Source organism: Phymastichus coffea, unplaced genomic scaffold (assembly GCF_024137745.1).
Source record: "Phymastichus coffea isolate CEN01 unplaced genomic scaffold, Cenicafe_Pcof_1.1 PCOF00006, whole genome shotgun sequence".
NCBI lineage: Eukaryota > Metazoa > Arthropoda > Insecta > Hymenoptera > Eulophidae > Phymastichus > Phymastichus coffea.
The window spans coordinates 5,332,196-5,358,462 of NW_026706817.1; the positions used below are offsets into that span (position 1 = coordinate 5,332,196).

The 26,267-nt window shown below is 38.8% G+C and overlaps 1 protein-coding gene across 2 annotated transcripts in view; it reads left to right on the forward strand.

The window, feature by feature from the left end:
- Window positions 1-26,267, forward strand: part of LOC131668420 (signal peptidase complex catalytic subunit SEC11C) — a 232,152-nt gene that overhangs the window by 177,281 nt on the left and 28,604 nt on the right. For both annotated transcript variants that reach the window (XM_058942567.1, XM_058942557.1), the window contains one exon: window positions 21,013-21,162. In XM_058942567.1, the coding sequence (XP_058798550.1) occupies window positions 21,013-21,162 (150 nt within the window). The remainder of the gene's footprint in view (window positions 1-21,012; window positions 21,163-26,267) is intronic.

Here is a 26,267-nt window from a genome sequence, read left to right on the forward strand (position 1 = left end):
AGGTGGTGTTGATAATTTACTGTAAAATACGTTGCTCATCACTTATAATGTACAAACACATTTATCTCGTGCAGTTTCGACCACAAGGGTTGCAACCCCTAATTTATGTCATCGAAATTTTTACCTTCTCCATTCCTATTTATGAAAAAAAGTTCATAATGAGCTTAAAAAATTGGAAAAATTATTATCGTGGATAGAATACGAAAAATATGTACCAATTCAAGATTATATCACCCAACAAGACCCAGAACTAGGACAACGTTTTTCCAAAGTATTTTGTTGCGCCGATTCCGAATCTGTCCGGAAAAATGATCCATAACCCAGTAGCAATTTCTAAAACTCCCCTTATATCCCAATGGCAATTTCCCGCACTAACCCGCACTATCAGAATGCTTACAACCCCCCCCCCCCTAATAACCCCCTAAAAACCTCCAATGAAAATGCCGTTAGCCCCCCACTAATAGCCCGAAGACATAGCTGAGCCCCCTTGCAACCTTATGGCAATGCTTGCAACCCACCGAATAACATAATGGCAACGTTATCAACCCTGCTGACTACTGGGGTTATTAGGGGGTTATTAGGGGGAGGGTCTTATTGGGGGGGGAGTTATTAGGAGGTTAATGGGGGGTTGTAAGCAATGCCATTGGGGGGATATTAGGAGGGTTATTAGTGGGAGGTTTATTACCATCGCCATTCGGTGATTAGGAGGGTTGATAGCATTGCCATTGTTTTTGTTGGTTGAGTTTTTCTCCTTTCTTATGACTAAAATTGTAAACTGCCAAGTAATATATATTTAATTGATTTTTATATGCGTTACTATAATTCATTCAGTTACCAATTAAAAACAATCAAAAAAATTAGGACGGATTTATTGTTCATACTTCTTACAATAATGATATTCTTCATAGAAGGGCTCGAAACATAATGATTTTTTGCACCAACCGCAACGTATAATAGCCACATTTTTGCATCCTTCTATGTCACAATGTGTATTGCAGGAATCTCCAAAACTGTAAGCAACAGGATTGTCAAAATTTTCTGGTTTTTTAGTGAGGTAACTACTCTTGAACCAGGAATATTTAAAAAGATTAGTATATCTTGGTGAAGATAATTGATTGTGGACTAACGACTGAAGTTTAATAATGTTGTTTCTTTTATGTAAATCCAAATCATAATTCATCAAAATTACGGTATCTGAAAATTGGCGGACAAAGTTCTTCCACATGCGAAATCCAAAAACATCAAGTGGCTGAATTTTTCCCGTTGTGCCAGTCGGTATTTTTTTAAAATTTATAATTTTATCACGTGGAGTTACAGTTTCTATGGCACTGTCACAATGACCGCTCCAGGAGTCAAGCAACAGCATCGTATTGGAACCTACATTAGGGAAATATACTTTTTGCAGCCATATTTTAAAGAGATCTAAAATCAAAAATCTTATTTGTAAAATCATTTATAATGACATTAATTGTAACTAGATGGGATTATGTATACCTGTAGTCAACTTTCCAGATTTAGATGCTTCTACGTAAACATTTTCGGGTCTAAATAAAGTGGTTTCAACAATGGGTCCAAACTCACCGCTAGATTTCTTCAAAACTAAAAAGAGTGGTGACAGTAATTCTCCTGTGGCTGATATGAGTGGCTGTATAGTATAACTGTGGGTTGTTGAAGAAACTGACTGTACTAAACACTGTACCTGCTTTTCTTCTTCAACCGCTAGCGTTGTTCCGGAGTGCATTTCCAGTTGGAATCCGCTCTGATCAGAATTAAACACATGAATTCCAATTATTCTTATGCCTGCTTTAACATCAGCAATAAAAGTATTTGCTTTAATCGTTAGTTCTGAATTACTTTCTAGTGTTTTCTTGGTTATAAACTTATTTATTTTCCGGGATACTATTCTATGAGCTTTCTTGAATTTACAAAGCCAGTTATCCGAAGCTTTGAATCTTACATCTTCTGATCCTATAATCTTTTGAGCTTGCAATGCCCATCGACGTATGTCACGATCATGAATGATGTAACCAGCGTCTACTGCTGCTTTAAAATTATCAAAAGTGTACTGACAAATTCTTGCAATTTTTTCTCTATAAGTACCATCTTTGTTGACTGTATGAGCCCAACGTTTCAACTGACTCACAGATGAAACTTTCTTAAATTTTTGACGTACACTTTCAACACTTAAATTTTTTTTTTTGCCAGTATTCTACGGCTCTTTGCTTATATTCAAAACTGACATCTTCATTGTCTTTGGTACAATGGTCGGTGGGTGCTTCGAAATCGTCAGGAAAATGGTGTTGAACTTCATCTTCTACTATTTTTGCAGCATGATCTTTGTAATCTTCTTGAAAATCTAATGTATCTTCAACGATCATATCTACTTCATTGAAATCATTCACGGAATCTATTAAAATGCTTTTAATTCTTTCCGACAATTGAATCTCTTTATAATTTGTCTCACTTTCAGGTATTTGTAGAGTTTGAAAGTAAGCTAATAATAAATTTAAAACGTTCAGAGCGTTAATTTTCATTTTTTAATCTGAAATAAAAAAAATATATATATATATATATATATGTATATCTTATATATCTTCTATTATATTAAACAGAAGGCGCGAAATTCTCCGTGCGTCCGTCCATCCATCCGTCCCCTTTTTTTCCTTATATTTCCTCTGTATAGGTCTCTCCTGATATCGCTGGGGAATAAGAAATAAACTGAATAACAAATAAACAAATTAGGATAAAAACAAATAAATAAACAAATTGATAAGTAAACAATAATGATAAACAAACTTATAGAAAACATTCATGAAAAAAATTAATTAATAAATTAAAAAGTAAACATATTAATTAATAAACAATAATAATAAACAAATCAATAAGTAAACAATAATTATAAACATCATTAATTAATAAATCCTCATAATCAGTGTAATTTCAATTTTTTTAATAACAAATATTAAAAAGCCATAAAATTATTTGCATATAAAAAATAATTTTATAGTTATACTTACGTAGCAGGTACTACGAAATACGAATTAACGGAATAGTATCTTATTATTATTTGTACTTATAATCTTATATTCTTATTACTATTTATTATGCTGTTAGTTCAATAGTCGATACAATACGTCCAACAACAAGAAAGTTGTGTTGGCTACTGATGAAGAATTACTAACTCATATTTATCAATCATGAAAATAACAGACAATCGTCAGAGACGCTGATAGTAGGACGTAAATAAAATTCTGATAATACTATCATTCATATACCAAAATTTTTGCGCATCCGAGAAACTATACTTATCTTCTAGGTACACTTATAATATTATATTATTCTTGACTTGTTTTTTTATATAATAAAAGTTATTTATTTTTTTATAGAATTAATAAACGATAGAACGTAAAAAATTTAAAAGAGAGCAACAAAATAGCTATGGAATCATAGCTTATTTGATTTAGAAGAGATTGCAACGATATGTCAGAAACTTTTTTTAGGATGGTTTTTCAACATTGAGGGTGGTTTTGAAAATAAGTTTGAACAGGTAAATTTTTTATTCTTATTCTATCCACGGTAATATTTTTTCCAATTTTTTTAAGCTCATTATGAACTTTTTTTCAAAAATAGGTACAAAGAAGGTAAAAATTTTGATGACAGAAATTAGGGGTTGCAACCCTTGTGGTCGAAACTGCACGAGATAGTTGTGTTTGTACAGTATAAATGATGCTTAACGTATTTTACACTAAATTATCAACACCACCTGTAATGTATTGAAAACAATTTTTTAGGGGTGGTTTTTTAACTTTAAGGGGGTAGTTTCAAAAAAAACCTTGACTAGATTAACTTTATTTTTGTATTTTATGTAGGGTAATATTTTTTCCAATTTTTTTCGGGTTATTTTAATTTTTTTCATAAAAATAGCCATGAAATAGATAGTATTTTAAATAAAAAAAATAAGGGTTGCATCCCTTGTGGTCGGAATTGCATGTGCTAGTTTGCTTTTCACATGAGAAGTGATATGAAATTTGTTTAGTCGTAAAATATCAATTAGATGCTGAGATACATTGGAAAATCTATTTTTGGGGGTGAACTTTGAGAGTTGTTTTCACCCCCTCAAAGTGTTTTTCCGCCAATAAAAAAAAATACGTATGTCTTATTTTTTGATGAACTATAACATATCAAAAGATTATTGAAATCGGTGAGGTCGGGGTTGGGGGGGTTTCCTTGTCAGTGGAGTTAATGCTGAAGTGAATAACCACCCGCTGAGCACGTGGTCATCTCAGCAGACAACAAACCCTTGGTCGACTACAAGGGATGTTGGTCGCATTGTTCGAGGTTGGATACTAAAGTTTTCAGGAGAGGGCAATGCGAGTATTGATATCGTCCTATCTAGACTAGATAACTTGAGGAATGGCACGGGACTCACGGAAAACGAGATGCTTCTAACGGTATCGGAGCTACTCGTCGGTCCCGCCCTCACCTGGTACGAAGCATTTCGTAAACATAAACACGCGGACCAAGAATGTTATAGAGAAAAGACAAATAAACTAACCAGCATGTGATATTGATTGTAATTTTGATGTATTTATTTCTCGCTAGTAGAAGGTTGGTTGACTGACACCCTTTCCCTCCTGCTCTCCGGTTGACGAGTTTAAACGTTTAGACAATCCCGCGCGTTCTTCGATGTGATCGCGCGCATATATAAAAAGACGGAGCACTGACCCCGTTACAATATATAGAAATATTTAACAGAAGAGTTACAAACTGAAATAATGTGGAAGATCAGCATTACTAAATACAATAAATTCAAATAATAAGGAAAAGAAAGAAGAAAACTAATGGAAAATTTAATACATACGTTTGAGGATATATGCTAGTTAGAGGGGGAAAAAGTCAGCATTTGCAAAATAGAAGAATATTAAATCAACCTCAGATAATACACCAATTTACATTAAACAATTTTCACTACCGTACACATTGAAACAAGTTGATGTCACAGAAATAAAAAAATTAATAGATAATAACTTAATCAGACCATCAACAAGAGCATTTAACGCACCTGCGTGAATCATACCAAAAAAATGGTTTAACATAAAACGGGAAATAGAAATGGAGACTAGTAATTGATTACAGATAATTAATAAATGCTAAAACAATACTTGATCCCTACTTACTACCAAATATAACAGAAATCTTTGATTGTATTGGAAAAAATAGATTCTTTACAACAATCGATCTCGTGTCAGGATTTCACCAAATTTAAATGAAAGAATAAAACATACACAAAACCGCATTCAGTATACCAGGTGTAGGATGATTTGAATTTAAAATACTACCATTTGGATTGATAAACTCCCCTTAAGTATTTCAAGGAGTCCTGACAAAAACACTCGGTGATCTACTAGAAAAAGGCTTTTGCTACGTATATATAGATGACAAACGAGGGTGGTCCGATAAGTACTTAGCCTACAAAAGAAAAACGAAAATTTTGGAAAAGTGGCGTTTTATTTTTCAACGTAGTCTCCTTTTAGTTCGATACACTTAGCCCAGCGATGCTCCAACTTCTTTAACCCGTCTGAAAAATACGTTTCCTCGAGGTCTGAATAGTAGGCTTCCGTGGCAACGATTACCTCCTCATTCGATTCAAATTTCTGCCCGGCGAGTGACTTTTTCAAGTTTGGAAACAAAAAGAAGTCGCACGGGGCTAAATCTGGAGAATACGGTGGATGGGGCAGCAGTTCATAGCCTAATTCGACCAATTTGGCCATGGCGACGGCGGAGGTGTGAGCCGGTGCGTTGTCATGATGGAAGAGCACTTTTTTCTTCGCTGAATGGGGCTGTTTTTTCTGCAATTCGACGTCGAATCGGCCCAATAATTCTGCATAGTACAGCCCTGTGACCGTTTCGCCCTTCTTCAGGTAGTCGATGTAGATCACACCTTGTGAATCCGAGAAAACGGTGGCCATCACCTTTCCGGCCGATTAGGCAGTCTTCGCCTTCTTCGGAGCACTTTCGCCGGGTAAAGTCCACTGTTTCGATTGTTCCTTGGTCTCTGGTGTATACCAGTGGATCCATGTTTCGTTGACTGTCACGAAACGACGCAGAAACTCCTTCGAATAGCGCTTAAACAGCGTCAGACATTGCTCTGAAGCTGTCTCACGGTTGCGCTTGTTGTCCGAAGTGAGCAAACGCGGCACCCATCGCGCCGACAGCTTTGTCATGACTAAAATTTCATGCAGGACATGATCCACGCGGTCTTTTGAGATGCCTACGATCTTAGTTATCTCGCGCACCTTCAATCGTTGATCTGCCAATACGAGATCGTGAATTTTTGTCACGTTATCCTCCGTGGTAGTCGTTTTCGGAGCACCTGGACGTGGCTCTTCAAAAATCGACGTGCGACCACGTTGAAACTCGTTAAACCAATTTTTGACGGTCGCCATCGAAGAAGAGTCGCCGTACATAGCATCCAAATGCTTTTTGATTTCGCTACGCGATTTCCCTTCCAAAAACAAGAATCGAATCACCGACCGATACTTTTTCAAAAATCAACGGACACACTTGCTTTCACACGCTCTCAAAAATAAACTACAACTCCGATCCGGCTGAAATCTTGACAGTAACCATCGAGAAGGTTGTACTACGTGATAGAATATTTCTTTTGCGTGAGTGGCACCATCGGGCGGTGAGGCTAAGTACTTATCGGACCACCCTCGTAGTCTTAAGAAGAATTAGACGAACTACAAAATCAGATAATGTTTCAATGGAAAAAGCATCACTTCTAAGCGTCATAGCCAGAGAAAAGACTGGACAACAAACATTGGAAAACATCATCACAGAAAACTCACTAAAAAAATTATCTGAAAGCACCTGGAACCTGACCATTGATAAACTTATCACATGTGGATCGATTTCGTGAACAATCATCATGATACTTATAATCTTGCACATAGGAAAACTAGTAATTGATACCATTATTAGAGGATATACCTGTAAATCAATCTTGGATGGTCTGTACGCCTTTTCGGCGCAATTGTCACCTCAATAACGTACCTACTTAGAACTCTATAAAAATCAAACCATCACAAAGAAGAGATCGAACTCCAAAACATAGTTATACACTCCGCCACTAAATAATAAATTACTATCTCCACCTATCCTGAAGAAACCACTTCCCCTCCAAGAAACGATAATTAATATATCAAATATTAAATCAATAAATAGATTGTTTTCTCTAGGCACATAAAAAATAAAATCTTAGCAATCCTTATTTTGTCACTTGAAATAAAAAAAAAAGCAAAAAAGAAAGGACATATTATATTAATAACAAGAGTTTTAACAAATATTAAAATTCATTTAATTTTCATATTACTGCCATTACTTGTGCGCGACACTCTGCCACCGAGGAATACTTACGCAAAACTATCACGATACACAATAGACTTATACACATTCAAATACAATTACGTGCATAACGATGCACTATACTACGTCCGATAACCACATTATAATAATAGCAAAAAACCTACATATAAATGTGCCAAAATCCATTGTACTACACCTGCAACTCGTAAAAGAACAGGCTCCTAAGACTCCAAGTATCCTCGGCAGACCTATACTCTCCCATATAAAATGATTCTCGAAAGAGGCGATCACACCGCCTCAAAGTCCGCACAGTAATCCAATCCTGCAACTAACAAAAAAGGCAAAAAAATTAAATAACCCAAAAATCCAACAACAGCAACACACTAAACTTATGTACTTGCGTACATACGTTCATTCGCCAATATCTTCGCATTCTCACTTTAAGCTTAGCAGAAGCAGACAAGCCGTTCCTTTTAGCTCTTTTCACAGCACGAGAGTGCTGCCAATCCTCAAACTATAAATTAAATTCATACATATACATACATAATAGACACATAAATATATACATAATACTCACGCTAACAATTTAATATCTCTTTCTTTCGAATCCGAACATCCTTTTTTTATATACATTCGCGGATCATAGAAACGAACTATGTAACACTGACCTCACATGCGTCTTATGTACAGAAAATACGTTCATAAAACGAAAACAAAAACCAACGGAAACAAACTCGACACTCGCTGAATTGTAATTTTTAGGAGCATGAACGCTAGAAACTACAATGACCTTTTTATATTCCCGCTTTTTTTACAACCAAGCATTGCGATTAATACATATTAACCGCAATATCTTGGGCCCTGAAGTGTTATGTCCTACGATGTCTTTGAACTTCTATTATAAAATTTCGAAACTCAAGCTCTTAAAGTAACTCAAATTCTGTATACGTCGGCGAAAAAAAATATTGCATTCTCATGTACTCTTGCCACAAACAGATATGCGGCAAGCAAATGTTTTACTCTGCAAATTGCGATGTAGCACGCAAGACTTACTTAAAATTGCAAATATCGAAAAAATAACGAATTTCGACAGCTATAAAAACTTTGCAAGCGTCGTGGCGGGCAGTACATAAGAGTTGAAATCAAAGACTGCATCTCAGACCTCCGTGCTATACACATACGTAAAATTTGGTCTAATTATATACATTTTTGGTAACCACAACTGTAAATGTATCTAAACCCCTTTTGTTAGACCTTCAATAAACATTTCTTGGTTAGAAAAGACTAAACTAGTCTATTTCTGTATTTCTCAACCTGATCTACGAGACATTTCAATAATAAGATCCTAGGTATTGTATCACTCATTCATTTATCTTTCCACTTCGTCTCTTTTACACTATAGCTAAAATATATTCGTAAAAGATGACTGAGCCTTACCTACTAGATTTCATATCGGTACGTCTTAAATGTTAGGTTTAACGGGTAGCTAACGCCCAAGACGTTGTGATGACGCGTCATCACGGGAAAATCTATGCTACCTTATGCTACCCCCGCTCCTGCTAGAAACGTGCGGCCAAACGGCTATTGCCGCATACACCCGCCCACGCATGTCCAGATCTCGCGACCTAGGGTCCTCCGAAGTCTTCCCGACCGATGCGCGCGACCCTTACGCCCGCGTACAACCCCTCGCACACTCACGACCCAGTCCGATACTCCCCCAGGAAGCTGGAAAGATTCCAGCTGTGATCAGCTGATCGCAAGCCCCTGTTAACTAAGGCAGACCTGGCTAGACCGAAGTAGGGGCAACCGAACGCGTGAGAGCGAGCGAGACAACCGACGAGACCGATAGGACGCGAGTGAGGGGAATCGGTAAGACCAACGAGAGGTAGATAGACAAGGATAGGCAAGCGACGCTAACGGATTAGCCAATCGTTATCAGCTTAGGGGTAGCTAGACAAATGGAGTAAAATCGACGCTATCTTCGTAACCAGTAGGGAAATTAGGCGCCAAGATTCAACCAATGACGAAATTACGCGGGCAAGAAATACCGATATAGACGGCGCTAACATCCGGCTTAGCAACAAGCCGACCAATCACATAACCGTTAAGGAGAGGTGAGCAAGGAGAAGCGGCGCGTCGCCGAAAAACGCCGCGCTAGTACTCGTTCAGCTCTGGTGCCGACCAGACGTCCCCGCTAGACTCTGGAGCGAGCCAGGCCTAAATCTGCGAGTGAGCTAAGCAGCAATCGTGAGAAAAGCAGCAATAGTGAGCAGCAGCAATAGTGAGCAAAGCAGCAAGTGAGCAACAGCAGCAGCAGCAGCAACAACAATAGCAAAAGCCTAGCAGCAGTAGCAACTGCAGCAACGGCAGGAGCAACAGCAACGATAGTAGCGGTAGCTACAGCGGCGGTAGCCGCAGCCGCGTTCGTATCAAAAAGGCGCCCGAGTAAGTATGCTCATCCCTTGATTTAATCGCGTGTTTGTTGAACGTCCGCGTTTTCGGGAGTGCCGTATGACCTTCGCGCGTCAGACCGATCTACTTGTGCGCATTTTCGTCACCGATTTTTCGGGCGAAGTTCATTGTTGCGCCGTTGCCGTTTAATGTCCGAAGGCGAATTTTTCACGCGCGCGTGTCTATGTGCCGTAAAACCTTCGCCTAACCTTAACGAGTTGCCGATTAATAACGAGCCTTTTCCGTTTTGTGAGTAAAGTAATTGTCCGCGTCCGCGTAATTATTACCGATTTCTTGGAACGATTTCCCGCATAAGTTGCCGTCCGATTAGACAAAGCTAGACCTTCACGTGACCGGCCGATTCACCCGTGTACGCTAGTTGTTGTGGATTCCTTTTGTAATTGTCCGTTAATCGCCGAACGACCTTCGCGCGGGCGACAAGTCGCATACGCGCATTGACGAATTCCTCTGTGTGAAGCCGATCGGATGTATATTGCGCGAGTCGCGTCCGACCTTCGTTCGACCGATGAGTTCTATATGCGCATCATTAGCCCTTCGTTCTCGTTATATGATTATTGCTTGAGATGCTGACAATGTCAATCGGGTAGCAACAGACCTTCACGCGACCGACCGATCCCACGCGCTTGTGTTTACTAAAGTAAATTCCTGAGCTAGTGCGCGAAGTAGATAATTTGAATATTAATTCATTGTTTATTATTTACTTTGCCCTCTTGATTACCTCATCCCCCGTAGCTTTCGCGGTCGGTTCGAGATCGGCGAACGCGTTTTATGGATTAATTGTTATTTCGACGATCGCTATTGCAAGCCCCATGACTGGTCGATCGGGATCCTCCCCTGTCTATTAGATAATCAATGAGGCGTCCTGAGACGCCACTCTGATGTACCCGCTTCTGAGACAAGAGCCTCGTGCCCCGAACTTCACTGATTAGCCGGACGAGCTGCAGCCGTGGGTGGCTAAGAATAACCGTTGTTCCCCCCTCTTCTCCATTTGACTCACCCTCTTACGATTCAGTCTAGGACTTCGCACCCCCTTTTCTCCTTCATCTTCTGTAGGTGATCGCGCGAGATCGACGACGACGAGGAAGGAGACAACGGGGAAACCACCCGACAACCACAGCGACCAGGACCCGACAGCCGATGTTGCAGTGCTACCTGCCCTCCTAACGTGAGGACAGGGTAGCTGGCGCCAAAACAGAAAATAAAAGCTGCACACCTCGGTTAACTGCGCCGCTGGCGGCAGTTGAGACCGGGAAACTGACTAATATTTATTTTTCCCCTCTCTCTCCCCCGTCGCAATGTATCAATTGGTTTCCGTATCTAACTATCTCAAAATATTCGAATCAAAATTAAATAACGGGTCTGGGAAGGATTTCCTCGTTAACTGAATCATACAATAATCTTAAACATTGCACTATAAAAGGGAAACAAAAAATATATCGAAGGAAAGTGTAATGCTAATTTTGAGAAAATTCTGTTATGGCAATCGCATGTTCCAGGAACTGAAATTCCAAGTAGATGATAAAGTACGAGTGAGCGGGTCTAAACACATTTTTAAAAAGGGATACATGCTCACTGGTTTACGGACATTTTTACTATTTATTGCAATGCAAAAAGAAAGTCTGTTTATATTATCTGTTAGGTTATAAGGATAATTCCATGATCGGAGGTTTTTACGAGCAAGAACTAGACAAAATTATGTATCCTGATGTTTATTTGGTAGAAAAAGTCTTTGTAAAATGTATTATTATATATATTATTATAAAATGTATTATGTAAAATGTTTTGGATTCGACAACGCACGCAATTCTTTGATAGATAACGGTTTGAATGTATGAAAACAAGACAAGATTAAAACTATATATATATTTAAACTTTTCTTGAAATAAAAAAAATATATCACTATATAATTGTTCAACTAACTCAAAAATTACTGTACGAGATTGCATAAGTGCACTAGCGCATCATAATGGAAAAGCTAATCATCGTTAGATCAAAAGTGTGGGCATTTTCTTTTCACTACTTCATACAAAAATTTCAAAATTAAAATATAATATTCTTTATTGATTATCTGACCTATCGGTGCATATTCATAATACACAATACCTCTTTACCAGGCACAGCAGACACCGGTTTGCCAGGTGTGCGGCAGGGTTGGATCCGTTTTTCAACATTGTCCAACGTGCACCAGGGCCGCGCAGGAAAATTCGCAGGCGGGGACCGTCGACCGCACAACGACCCCTGCTTAACTACCCTTCAGCGGGCGTTGCATGTTCAAGAGGTCCTTCGCAGAACGAGTGTGGGTAGAGCGAGTGCAGTGGAAAAATTGGGAGAAAAAGGAGAATCAGCCGCCGGGTTGAGCGGATGCTTAGTGACAGCCGCTGGCGATTCGCGACCAGGCGCGATTAAAGGAGTCAAACGGATAGTGAGTGAGTACCATCGCGCGGGATCGTGGTGCGCGTCATGGATAGTGAGGCGAGCTCGTGCGTTCCGCCCTCGGCTGGGCAGGCTTCGGCGGTGGCTGTTGCCTCGGGGACGGACGGGGGGCTTACTGATGGTGCCGACATTTCGTTAGAGGCGACGAAGGTAGTCGGGGACGCGCCGTTTGTTTCCGGAAAAGAAGAGGCCGAGCTGAGCTCGACGGAGTTGCCATATGGACGGCCAAGGGACCCGGACGTGGCGCATGTAGCGATGGTGGAAAATAGATTTTTAATCAACGTTGACATTGCAGGTGTCACGTAAAAGGCGTTGCTTGATTCTGGAGCGCAGGTCTCAGTAGTAGGCCCTGCGATAGGAGATAGATTTAAATCACGATTGAGACCGTCGCGGATTTCCGTGAAGGGGATCTCGAGAGAGAAATCTAGCATGTGTGGCGATCGGAAATTGGTCTTTGATGTGGGCGGAAGATGCGAGGAACTGATGGTAGGCGTAGTGTCTTGCTGAGTCACGATATCATTCTCGAGGTTAATTTTTGGAAGAAGTGGCATCTTAACATCGATTACGAGAATCGTCAGTAGCGGGCAGGCGATCGGGGTGAATGTGTTCCTCTCGCGGGTTCCGGGGAGTGCGTGGTCGACGTGTTCGCGGAGTGCGCTGGTTTAACGACCTATGAGCAGTCTCAATGGGAGCGAATCCTAGCGTTGGTCCGCCGGATCGTCCCTGAGCAAGAAAAATCTCCAGCCGTAACGGACGTAATCGAGCATATAATCGATGTGGGAGCCGCGCGGCCGATAAAGACGCCGATGAGACGAATGTCTCCCCCGATTTTGAGGTTCGCACAAGAGGAGACGATGCGAATGTGGAGAGCCAGGATAATTAGGCCATCGAATAGCCAATGGTGCAGCGCACCAGTCGTCGTTAGGAAATCGGATGAAGGTTATCGCTTTTGTTTGGATTTCAGGCCCGTGAACAAGGCAACCAAGGTAGATGCGTATCCGATGCCAAGCATTGACACGATCTTGGATAAATTACGCGGCGCGGTTTATTTGTCGAAGATCGATCTGCGGGCGGCATTTTGGCAGGATGTTGGCCTTTGCAAAAGCAAGTGAAATCAAGTTTACCAGAATTAGAAGAGTTGCCAGGGACAAAAGCGATAAAATATTTATTAACCGTACCGAACTAATTGGGAATACACTTAATTGACATACTAAATAGTTACTCTTCTTCCGCCCGCTTAAAACGAGTATTTGTGTATTGCCCGTTGTTTGTGAACAGAATCGTGAACAGAAGGCAAATATCAAAATGCTAAAAAAAATTGAGCGTACCATAGCACGTTTAAAAAATAATAAACTAATTTATGTGAGATCCTATCGGCTTACTCGATCCATTTCTCAATCACGATGGTATGTTTCATTTGGAAGAACGGATTCGAAAGTAATTATACCATTTACTAAGAAACATCTGATACTTTAGGTAATTAATCAGTTCACAATCATCACAATCAGGTATTATCATTTTTCTAATTTGCAAACAGGGGTAAAAAACACTTTATACATGTGGCGCGAAAGATTTTGAATTTTAGGCTATCGTAATTAGGTCAAAAGAGTACTTAAGAAATGTATCGTATGTTTTCGAGCTAATCCGATCCTATGTAATAAAAAAACAGGCAATCTTTCTATCGTTCAAACAATAGAATCACAACCATTTAGGAACGTAGAAATCAAATCGAGTATTTAAACCTTTCTTCAACAAGGAGAAATTATGTCGCAATACGAATTCCGTTAAATGCTATGTTTCGGTTTGTGTATGACAAATAACGGCAACTACAGTTTAAGATTTTATGGAAATCGATATTTCTTAAGATAGAAGAAATAGAACATGTCTGGACGTAAAATTGTCCGTTATTGTTATTTCAAAATCTACAATCATAAATTTACTTTTTGCAAAATAAACATATTTTATCTTGAATTAACCATAACCTTGACCTGATGGAGTCAGATGACTGCTAATTCATATTCCGAGACCCTTAACTATATGTAATGGAGGAACCGGCTCTTCTAGCCGATTTCCCATTTCACCCTCGCCTGTCACTCTGGCCTACCTATACCTGTTTTATTATGAACTCATGCTTGATTTTTTTTGTTTGAGATGCGGAGGTCATTATCAGAAAAAGTAGATGTAGGAAGGAAAAGTGAGCACGTGCTAGCTCCGCTCACTTTCCAAGCACATGAGAGAGAGAGAGAGAAAGAGAGAAGAAGAAAACAGAGACAGAAAGAGACGAAGAAAAAAAAGGGCCCATAGAGAACGACCGGTGAGAAGATCACCAGTAGGTGCACCAGATTCTGGGTGTTGACGTCAGCTGGAAGTTTTACTTCCTTGAGTATCGACAAGCCAGTACGTAACCACACAATCTCCAGTTTTGCGCAGTCAGTCGACGGTCAGTCTCTCTCTCTCTCTCTCTCTCTCTCTCTCTCTCTCTCTCTCTCTCTCCGGTACGTACAGCGCCTCTTTTTTTTCGCTCCGCTGTTTCTTTATTTTACTCATCTAGTTTTTCCTCCTCGGAGTGAAAACTCATTTTGCAGGGCGGTCGCTAACTGTGGCTCTCATGCTTGGGCAATAAATCGCAATTTTTATTGCCTTTTTCGAGCCACAGTTGCGATTAAACACCTGCTACACAACATAACCTCCAAGCTACACAACATAACCTCCAATCTACGCCTCACACAACAGCACAATCAACGCTACACACGTAAACGCAAACAACGCCTTACACCTACGCTTACAACGTTTCTCGCTGCATCTTCTACATGCCTTAACATCGAGCCTCAACCTTAACCTGGTCAACGCCGCATCCCCTGGTGTTTTCATCTTGGTCTCGTACTGCTGAAAATTGACTTTTGTTTGCGGTTGTGCGTGTATTGCGGTTTTTCGCTGTATCTATTGCCAGTGTGTGCATGTACTAACTTCTAAGTATTTAGCGAGAGAGTTTTCATATTCAATTTTTGTGCAGTGCGTGTCAATGGTCTTTAATTAATTATTGTAATTGGAATTTACATTTTTCAAGGGCATTTCTTTTCAGTTCCATCATTGTATACCGCTCAGTAGCCCTGTTTTATCGACTGATTGCATTTTGTTATCTGCGTTACCGACTGTCTAATTGCGCAACTAATCAGTTCTCTCTGTCGCCACTGATCGCGTTGTATTATTACTGGCGCGCATTTCAAACTGCTTATTACGAAAATCTGCGTATCTCTAATTTTTATCGACGCCTTTAATGGTTACATTATGCGCATTCTGTAACTCGTCTATTAATCGTAAGACTGACCGCTCAGTTCAGTGCACTGTTTGTTTTGAATTGTTTCACTCGCATTGTGTTAGCCCAGTTGCGTCGGCGGGCGCTATTATCTGTAGCGGTTGTCGCCCTGCGTCTAACATTATTCCTAGGAATACCCTATTTTGCTACAACTTGTTCGCCACCCGCTACATCTAACGCGACCTCCGTTACTACTGTTGCGTATTTCGCATCAAAAAAACGCAAGGCAACATCTCCTCAATCTCCACATTTTCGCAACGTGAAGCAACTCTGCTCTACTCAGCCATCACCGCTTGTTACCCCTATAAACATGGCGGACTCATCTGCTCCTCCACCGTGGTTCGTTAGCTTTCATCAGGAATTTCTCGCTGATATGAGAGACCGAAAAGCAAATGAGAAATTCCAAAATGAATTCATGTCTTCGATCCACCATACTGTCTCTCAAAATGCCACTGACAACCAACGTCGAGACATGTTCTCATCGCTTGCCGACGAATGTGAAATTCTTGTTTTTGGCCTTCCATTAACGTTCACAGGCACACACTACCAAGCTGCCAAAGCCCTCTTGTCGTTCCTTGGCTTTGGTCAAGGCTGTGACTGCCCTTCCATCTACGCCTGTCGGGAGTGGATTTCGGCCACTCGCCAAGACACTCAAACTCAATAGCCTCCTCGCAACTCGGCAACCATCGCCACCCACTCCTCAGCACCTCAAATTACCAATGCAAATCGGACAAACACTTCCGCATTTGTATTTCAACTTGGCAGCCCACTGCTGCGAGACAAAGTGGTCAAGTCTTCTTCAAAGTTGAAAGACAAGACCTCTCTGGATGTCTTTGGTTGTGGTGGCAGATCGCCTGTTTACATCCGTCCGCTCTGGCCCAAGCCTGTGTTTGACCTATTCTCGTTAGCCCTCTCTTTTAGCAACAGGCATAACCTTGGTCGCCCAGTAGTCCGGAATCTTCGCGTATGCATGCGGAAGAATCGTCGTGCTACGCCCATCCCAATCTTGTCTTCTAATGATTTTCCACGATTCCTCCCATCTCGTACCTCAAACTCTGGAGAAAATAGTACTTTTTCTGCTGCTCCACTTCAACATCAACCTGAAGCCTCCCTGGCTAACCCACTACAACAGACTAGTGATGAACCATCTGACACAATGTCTTCATGACAGTCTGATCTCAAATCGGCTGCACGCATACAACATCACCTTTCCATCGGTCACATTAACATTAATCGTTTAGACTCATTCACACACTTTTCCCTACTACAAGCCAAATGTTCCTCCACGTACTTCGATATCATTGCGATAACCGAAACCTATTTACAACATGATTTCCCCGATACTCATCTAGCCATCGAGGGTTTCAAATTTTTCCGCCTCGATCGTGTCGGCAAAAAAGGCGGCGGATTTGCGATATATATGCGAAATCATTTCAGCGTCAATATTCTAGTCACTTCGGACCCACAGTATGATAACACTCCTGAATTTATCCTTTGTGAAATAAAGTATGCCAATTATAAACTGCTATTTGCCGTCCTTTACCGTCCTCCCCATGCTCACGCTCCTTTTCACTTTTTCAATTGTTTATTTGCCTATCTTCCTCACTTCCAAAACGTTTTAATCACTGGCGACTTTAATGCGGACTTATCATCTTCCTCCCTTTCTGATGCTTGTACACTCCGCACTCTGATTGTAAACAGCGGACTAAGTGTAGTCTCTCTTGAACCTACTCACCATATCATTGACAAGTCTCCTCCCTCCCACACCACGCTTGATCTTTTTATTACCAACGCATAAGCAAGGTTGTATGGTTCTCACAATCGCATGCGCCCTTTATCGCGGGCCATGACTTCATTGAGTTACACCTTGCTTACGCTCGTACTGAACACTTTAAGAAAACCATTTGCACACGACAACTTTCCTCCATAAATACTGAAATTCTGTTAGGTACCGTGCATGAGAGTTTCAACTCCCTACCTATACTCTCTACCAACGCCAGTCCTTCCCTATCTCTATCTTTAGACTATGTTGACAATCTTGAACGCTTGATTGCGAAGAACATCTCCTCGTCCTTTGACCTTGTTTCTCCTATTCGCACTATTGCTTTATCATCCAAGCTTAAGCCATGGGTCTCCCCTCAAATCCGCTCCCTCATGCGTAAACGTGACTGCGCATATACCATCGCAAAATCCACGCAACATCCCACTGATGTTCGTATTTATAAATCGCTTCGCTCGAAAGTCTCTAACGACCTATCTGCAGCAAAAAACTCTTTTATAAAATCGAGAATTGATTCTGCTGCTGACTGTAAATCTAAGTGGCGTGAAATAAATGCCCTTGGAATCAGCAAACCCTCCCATCCCTCTCCTCTTCTTTTTTTCGATGCCGATGCCCTTAATCGGCATTATGCGTCCGTTGCCAACAAACTCCCTCCTATCACCCTGGATGAGTTTCAAGCCATCCTATCAGAACCCCCTCCTCATACTTTCAACCTTCCCACGTTTTCTCTGTGCACCTTCTCCGTCAACGAAGTTGAGAATGCGCTCATTAATAGCGTGTCTCGTGGCCAAGGACTGGATGGTATCTCGTCCAAAATGCTTAAACTTGTTGCACCTGTAATTTCTCCGTATGTTACTTCACTTTTCAACAAGTCCATCACTTCTGGTTCTTTTCCCTCCGATTGGAAACGCACCCTCATCTGTCCCCTCTCAAAGGTATGCAACCCCCTATCTCCCTCTGATACTCGTCCGATCGCCAAAATTTGTGAATTGTGCAAGACATTTGAACGTCTTATACATGCACAACTCTCTCACCACCTTGAATCCCATAATATTTTGTCCCCTCGTCAATCTGGTTTTCGTCGTGGTCATAGCACCGAAACTGCTCTCCTTACAGTTGTTGACGATATTCGTCACGCCATTGACAAGCGCAAACTAACCATTATGGTTATGTTTGACTATTCCAAAGTGTTTGATTCCATATCACATACCATTTTGATCAGGAAGCTGCGCTCCATAAAGGCCAGTGACGCCACACTCAAGTGATTTTTCAGCTATCTCGCTGATAGACTTCAGGCTGTAGTGGATGCTGGCGGAAAAGCCTCGGAGTGGCTGCGCACTGCTACTGGTGTGCCGCAAGGGAGCGTCCTAGGTCCCCTTCTTTTCGCTATTTTCATTAACGACCTCCCCTGTGTCCTCCGTTTTGCAAATTATATGTTGTATGCGGATGATCTTCAAATTTACGTGCACTGCGACTACGACAGTCTTGCTGAGGGTATTGCCCAAGCTCAGTACGATGCGGATGAGGTTATCCAATGGGCTCTCTTAAACGGCCTATCCATTAATCCCTCTAAAACTCAAGTCATCATCTTTGGCAGTGAACTCTATATCTCGCGCATCGACTTCATTAATCTCTCACGTATCTCCGTGCTTGGTACCTCCATTCCCTACTCCGGGACTGTCAAAAGTCTTGGTGTCACGTTAGCCAGTACCCTCGACTGGAAGTTCCATGCTGCAACCACTGTTCGCAGAGTCTACTCTTCCCTTCACTCACTCAAGCACTACAAACACTCTCTGCATCAGCCCCTCCGTAAACAACTTGTTGAGTCCCTTGTTTTTCCCCACTTCGAGTATTGTTCAACTCTCCTGCTGGACCTTGATAAAACTCGGATCTCTGAACTCCAAATCGCCCAAAACGCCTGTACCCGTTTCGTAGTCGGTCATATCCCTTTTATTCCGACAAACAGTATATTCTCTCATGTTACCTACCACAGGCTCCAACTAAAATGGCTTTCATTAGCAAACAAGCGACTTCTTGCTCTTGGTACTCTTGCATATAAAGCTCTTTCCCATAAAACTCCTTCTCAGCTCCTGAATCATTTCTCAGACCCAATTTGTGTCACGTTCTCAAATAGGTCAAAACGGAACCCTCCTTCCTGTCTTAACTATGGTGCTCCCCGCACCCAGGCTTGGAATAACTCTTTCACCATCAGTGCCTCTCGCTTACTAAATCGTCTCAGTGTAACAGATTTTTCTCCCGATCGCCTAACTGAATTTAAAAATTGGTTTCGCTCACTTTTGTTCACGCTTGAAATCACTGCTTGGAGTACTCTTGCTCGTTTCGAAAATTTTGTTCCACTTGAAGCCCTCTACCACCTTCCTGCTCCCATACTACCTTTCCACGCCTCGCAATTTACTATCTCCAATCTCTACCTGGAAGTTCGTGGGCGCTATTTAGATATCTACTTGCTTCATCCCTCCCAACTCCCAGCAGTCTTACTCGCAAGGCTATAATTCTTATGTGTTGTCTGTCTCATGAGGTGTTGTCATACTGTTGATCCATGACCATTGTTCGATTATTTTTCATAGGCCTTTTCGAATTACGATAGTACTCGGCTTATAATACGCTATGTTTTATTATCATCACTGTTATTATTTTTCGCCCTACTATATATTTTATTAGTTTTAAGTTACGTTTATTCTTTATTTGATCTTATAACTGTTAAGTTCAATTTCTCGCTGTTATTACTACTTAAACCTATACGGGATATCTTGTTCCCGTATACCTGCATATCGCCTACATACGGTTAATGGTTGCATGTTAAATTGTTTGCAACCCTTGATAAACTTTTGTATTTTTCTTTGTAGCCAGACGGGGTACTACCCCAAGGCAAATAAATGAACTCACTCACTCACTCACTCACTCTCTCTCTCTCTCTCTCTCTCTCTCTCTCTCTCTCTCTCTCTCTCTCTCTCTCTCTCTCTCTCTCTCTCTCTCCTTTGTGCCTGAGTGTGGACGTCTACCCGAGCGTGTAGAAAGATGAATAGCCGATGCCGCTGACCAACAATTTTTGGGCCTGAGGAATGCGCGATTGATAGGACATACGAGTGTTGAAGCAAAGCTGTCATTGCTATCCCTGCGCTCCGAATTATCTATTTGGAGTGAAAATCAATTGTTTTTTATTTCTTTTATAAGTGCGCATTAATGATCATTTGTGTATATGTTCACCCTGTCCTCACAGTAATCCAAATCGTGAGTGATTCGGAGGCATATAGTATTCTTTATAGTTCGAGTTTATTTACGCGCTAAGAGCCCGAAACTTGAAAATAATTTATTCACCCCGAGCAAATAAGCTAACAATAGTTTTATTGCAGCGAATTCCGTGAGACAGAAATACGAGTCATTTCTACTCGAACTATTATTTTGAAATTTGATTTTCAAATGACTTTCAACCTGACGTTCTAGAGTGAAAAGGGCCCTGAGTTTGGTGTCATCTTGTCAAAATATAAAAAAATATGTATTATTTTTCATACAAAAGACTTTTTTTCGTCATTATTATTAGGCGGGAGTGTATGCAATATTTTCCAAGAAAATTTTAATAAGCAATATTTACGAGTATTAAAATAGAATTTCGATTTTATAGCGGAAGTATGGAACCAGCATTTCACCGAGGAGATTTACTTTTCCTGACAAATTATAAAGAAGAACCTATAAAAGTTGGAGAAATTGTGGTTTTCAAAGTAGAAGGACGAGATATTCCTATCGTTCATCGAGTTATGAAACTTCATGTAAAGTAAGTAAAGACTAAACAGTAAAAATTAAAGTTTTGTTATTCTTGACACTCTCCATTTTGTTAAGCAAAATTTTAAACCAATTTCAGAGCCAACCCGTTGTGAACAAAATAATAATCAAACAATCATCTCAGGTTACAACACGTGTGTTTCGTTGGTAAATATCCAACCTCATCAGATCTTTATTAAAAAAGAAACAAAACGAGAAAATGGTTACAATAACAGATATAAACCAAAAACAAATAAAAATCACGCTAACAAAACATTTACCTCAATTCGCAAGTCACAATCAAATAAAGTCAAAAATACACTGTCAAACATAATATTCGCTCAACTACACAAAGATCAAATCGGACAACGACTATGCAATAATGCAAATCAAAACAGTGTCTGTTGCCTTTTATACCAAAACAAACCACCGGTAGACACAATCAGATGTATCCCCTCTCCTATGCATGAAAACGGTACATTAAGCATCATTGTACATCAAAACAAAATAATAAAAAATATTGTAAATAAATATGAGATCAGTCAGCTAAGATATCAAATAAACCTTTATATTGTTTACTCAGTAAACTAGTGTCTTCTTGTCTATTTATAGTGTTATAAGACAAATTAATATAAATCATTTCCGAAATTAATCTCTTACAATAGTTAGACTCTCTATCTAAAATTATTGTGTTGTCCCAGTCAAACGAATGTATAGGATAATTTTTCAAATGCATCGGAACCGGAAGAGATTTATCTAAAGGTGTCTTCCTATGCTCCTCTATGCGTTTTTTTAAACATCTCTTAGTTTGACCAATATATACAGACGGGCAACTATCATATACATTTGTCTCATTCCATTTTTCTGTAACATCTTTACCCAGTTTTATTATGTTGTCCAGCTTATGATTAATTAAAGGTATACAATGAATATTAAACTTTCTTAAACTATGGTTACATAAGTTAAAAAATTTTTTATGAAAAGGCAACGTTAAAACCATCGATTTGATATTCATATTTTTTCTATCATCCTAAGTAGCACTACTATTCCAAAATCTATGTTTACGAATGGATCCAATATAATTATTAACGGTTTGTTTGAATGTCGGGGATTATAAATCAAATATGATTGAATTATTGAAGGATGTGAATACATATAAAATTGTAACTGGTAAGAATGTTTTGAGATCGATGCAATTAAGGGTTTATAAAATTCTCCGTGATTTTAATGAAAAGGGTTATTTAAATTTTAAGTATAATAAATATGCTCTCACGCAAACTAACATGGTACTCTCAAAAGCGTATGGCCTTCCTAAAATTCATAAAGCTGGATATCCACTTAGACCTATTATTTCAACTGTTAATAGCCCGGTTCATTTTTTATCTACAGTTTTAGACAAAGAAATAAAAAAATGTAATTTACGGTCTTTTTCACATATTGATAATAGTTTTCAACTTATAAAAAAACTTCAGAACATAACAGTTCCGTCAGATTATATGTTAATTTCATTAGATGTCAGCTCTTTGTTTACAAACGTTCCGTGTGATTTAGTCATTGAGAGTCTTGATAGACGATTTAACAAGATTCACTCTGTTTCGGAGATACCTTTTACTGAAATAGTTGATACGGTAAAGTTTTTGTTTAATAATTCTTTTTTCCAGTTTGATGGAATAATTTACAAACAGATTTTTGGTACACCGATGGGTTCTCCAATATCGCCGTTGTTTGCTGATTTAGTTATAGATGATTTGGAGACAGATTGTTTAAATGTTTTGCGAGAAAAATATAATTGTTCACCACTTTTTTATTTTAGATATGTAGATGACACTATTTTATGTATAAAAAGGGATAATTTGCAATTGGTTTTGGACATTTTTAATAATTACAATAATCATTTAAATTTTACACATGAAATCCATTGTAATAATAGTATAATTTTTTTAGCATTTCGTTAATAATCAAAAACGGTAAAATTGTTACTAATTGGTACCAAAAACCGACTTGTTCAGGCAGAATTTTGAATTTTTATTCTAACCATACAACTCAGCAAAAAAGAAACATTGTATATAATCTGATTGATAGATCTTTATTACTATCTGATGCAACCTTTCATGAAGACAATATAAAAATTGTTAAGAGCATTTTAAAAAATAATGATTACCCGGATAAATTTGTTAAAATATGTATATTGGATCGCATTCGTAAACATAGATTTTGGAATAGTAGTGCTACTCAGGATGATAGAAAAAATATGAATATCAAATCGATGGTTTTAACGTTGCCTTTTCATAAAAAATTTTTTAACTTATGTAACCATAGTTTAAGAAAGTTTAATATTCATTGTATACCTTTAATTAATCATAAGCTGGACAACATAATAAAACTGGGTAAAGATGTTACAGAAAAATGGAATGAGACAAATGTAGTATACAAATTTTATTGTGATAGTTGCCCGTCTGTATATATTGGTCAAACTAAGAGATGTTTAAAAAAACGCATAGAGGAGCATAGGAAGACACCTTTAGATAAATCTCTTCCGGTTCCGATGCATTTGAAAAATTATCCTACACATTCGTTTGACTGGGACAACACAATAATTTTAGATAGAGAGTCTAACTATTGTAAGAGATGAATTTCGGAAATGATTTATATTAATTTGTCTTATAACACTATAAATAGACAAGAAGACACTAGTTTACTGAGTAAACAATATAAAGGTTTATTTGATATCTTAGCTGACTGATCTCATATTTATTTACAATATTTTTTATTATTTTGTTTTGATGTACAATGATGCTTAATGTACCGTTTTCATGCATAGGAGAGGGGATACATCTGATTGTGTCTACCGGTGGTTTGTTTTGGTATAAAAGGCAACAGACACTGTTTTGATTTGCATTATTTCATAGTCGTTGTCCGATTTGATCTTTCTGTAGTTGAGCGAATATTATGTTTGACAGTGTATTTTTGACTTTATTTGATTGTGACTTGCGAATTGAGGTAAATGTTTTGTTAGCGTGATTTTTATTTGTTTTTGGTTTATATCTGTTATTGTAACCATTTTCTCGTTTTGTTTCTTTTTTAATAAAGATCTGATGAGGTTGGTTATTTACCAACGAAACACACGTGTTGTAACCTGAGATGATTGTTTGGTTATTATTTTTTTCACAACGGGTTGGCTCTGAAATTGGTTTAAAATTTTGCTTAGTAAAAATAAAGCTACGCATATGCATATTATATGATGTATTTTTATGAAGTATATACTTATATTATATTGAAGTTAGTTAAGAAAAATAAGATTAAACAATCGACCAAACTCAAAATATTTCATATGTGGAATTTTATGTTTTTAATCGAAAGTTATAGACCTCTAATCACTCATATCAATTTTCGAATAAATTTTGTTGACATTTTCGACAAGATTTGTGAGCACAAGTTGAAACATGGAAAATTAAAAAGGGATTTGCACTTATACAGTGATGGTCCATAAAATAGGACCACCAATGACTAAATTCAAATGAGATTCAAAGTTTTTTATCTCGGTTAAAAATATTCACACAGACATCAACGAGTACTTATTTCGAAGGTATTTTCGCTAATTCAATGTAAAGTTTTGTTAAGTTAATTTTAAACTTTTTATTCGCACAATTCAATAACCCATCTACAAAAATTCTGTACTAATAGTTTTGAAGCTCTTTCTAAGAGCTTGTAAATCTTTTTTATTTTTTAAAAAACTAATTGTGTTTCGGTGATTTTTATCGAAAAAATAGTAAATTTTATTTTCGTTTGTATTTACTATAGTAACTCGTTTTGTCATCATGACGTACAGTTCTGAGCCGCCCGACTCTCCTCTACATAAATATTATACATGTCATCCATCTACAAAAGTTGGTGCAGTAGTTTGCTTAGTGTATGAAAATTTCTATTGTACTAGTGAATTAGTGTCCAAATATAACGCAGGAAGCTCCATCAAATTCATAAACATTCGTAATCTGCCAAGACCATCCTAATCTACCGCTCACCTCAAATCTACCATATGGTAACTTGAACAAGGAAGCAAGACAACTGATAGCTCAACTCAATCTTGTAAATAGAGAGCAGATAAAACAGAAATTATTAAATGAAATCATATACGAAAAACAAACAGATAAAATAGAAAATATTAAATGAAATTAACACGAAAAATAAACAGAAAATGGCAAAATCATGGAAACGACAACATATGAAGATTTCGAAGAACTGCAAGCTCTCAAAATACAAAACAATTTATTAAAAAAATTATGTAATGAAACAAAAGAAAAAAATTAATTATTAAATGAATTATTATTGAAAGAAAAACAAAATAAAATTACAACACTATTCAAAAATTCATATTCTGAGGTTGCCATAATAACCAAATCTACTGCAAAAAAATTACCAAGATTAATAGTTAAAAAAACAAATACTATCGATAATACAAATCTTGAAAACGTTGTAACCCATTATTTGACCAAAGATAAAACTCTGCAATCTAAAATGTTACATGTGAATAAAAATAAAGATTCATTTATAATAAATTGTATATGTGACGGGAGAGGGTAGGGAAAAAACAATTCATTAAATTTTCGCGGCCTCAAATGCCACCAGCGGCGCAGTCACCCGAATTCGCAGTTAGAATTTTGTCTTGGGCGCCAGTTACTGACCTCGCGTTAGGAGGACAGGTAGTGCTGTAGGTCGGCTGGCTCTGGTCGCTAAAAGTCGGATAGCTTGCTGTTTTTTCCGCATGCTGACCTCGCTGGCCACCTAGAAGTGGGAAAACGAGTGCGCGAATTCCTATCTAGCGTGCGGAAGAAAATGCAGGCGACGGCTAGTCAAAATGTCGGGCACGGAAACTCCTTTTAGCAGCGGGTCGTCGAAGCGGCGGCTCAAGTTGCCTCAGCAGCAATCTAAGGTAGTGATAAGACTGTAGCGCGCTCACCCAATGGCGTCGAAGCGTTAGCACGCTCTAGCCGGCTCCGCGTAGCACGACCGCAATAGTTACGGGGGATATGGAGATTTGACGATCAAGGTTGAGTCAATAACAAAAAAACAGTTATAAAACAAATGGCCTATTTATTCCGAAATGTAATAGTCTGTGTC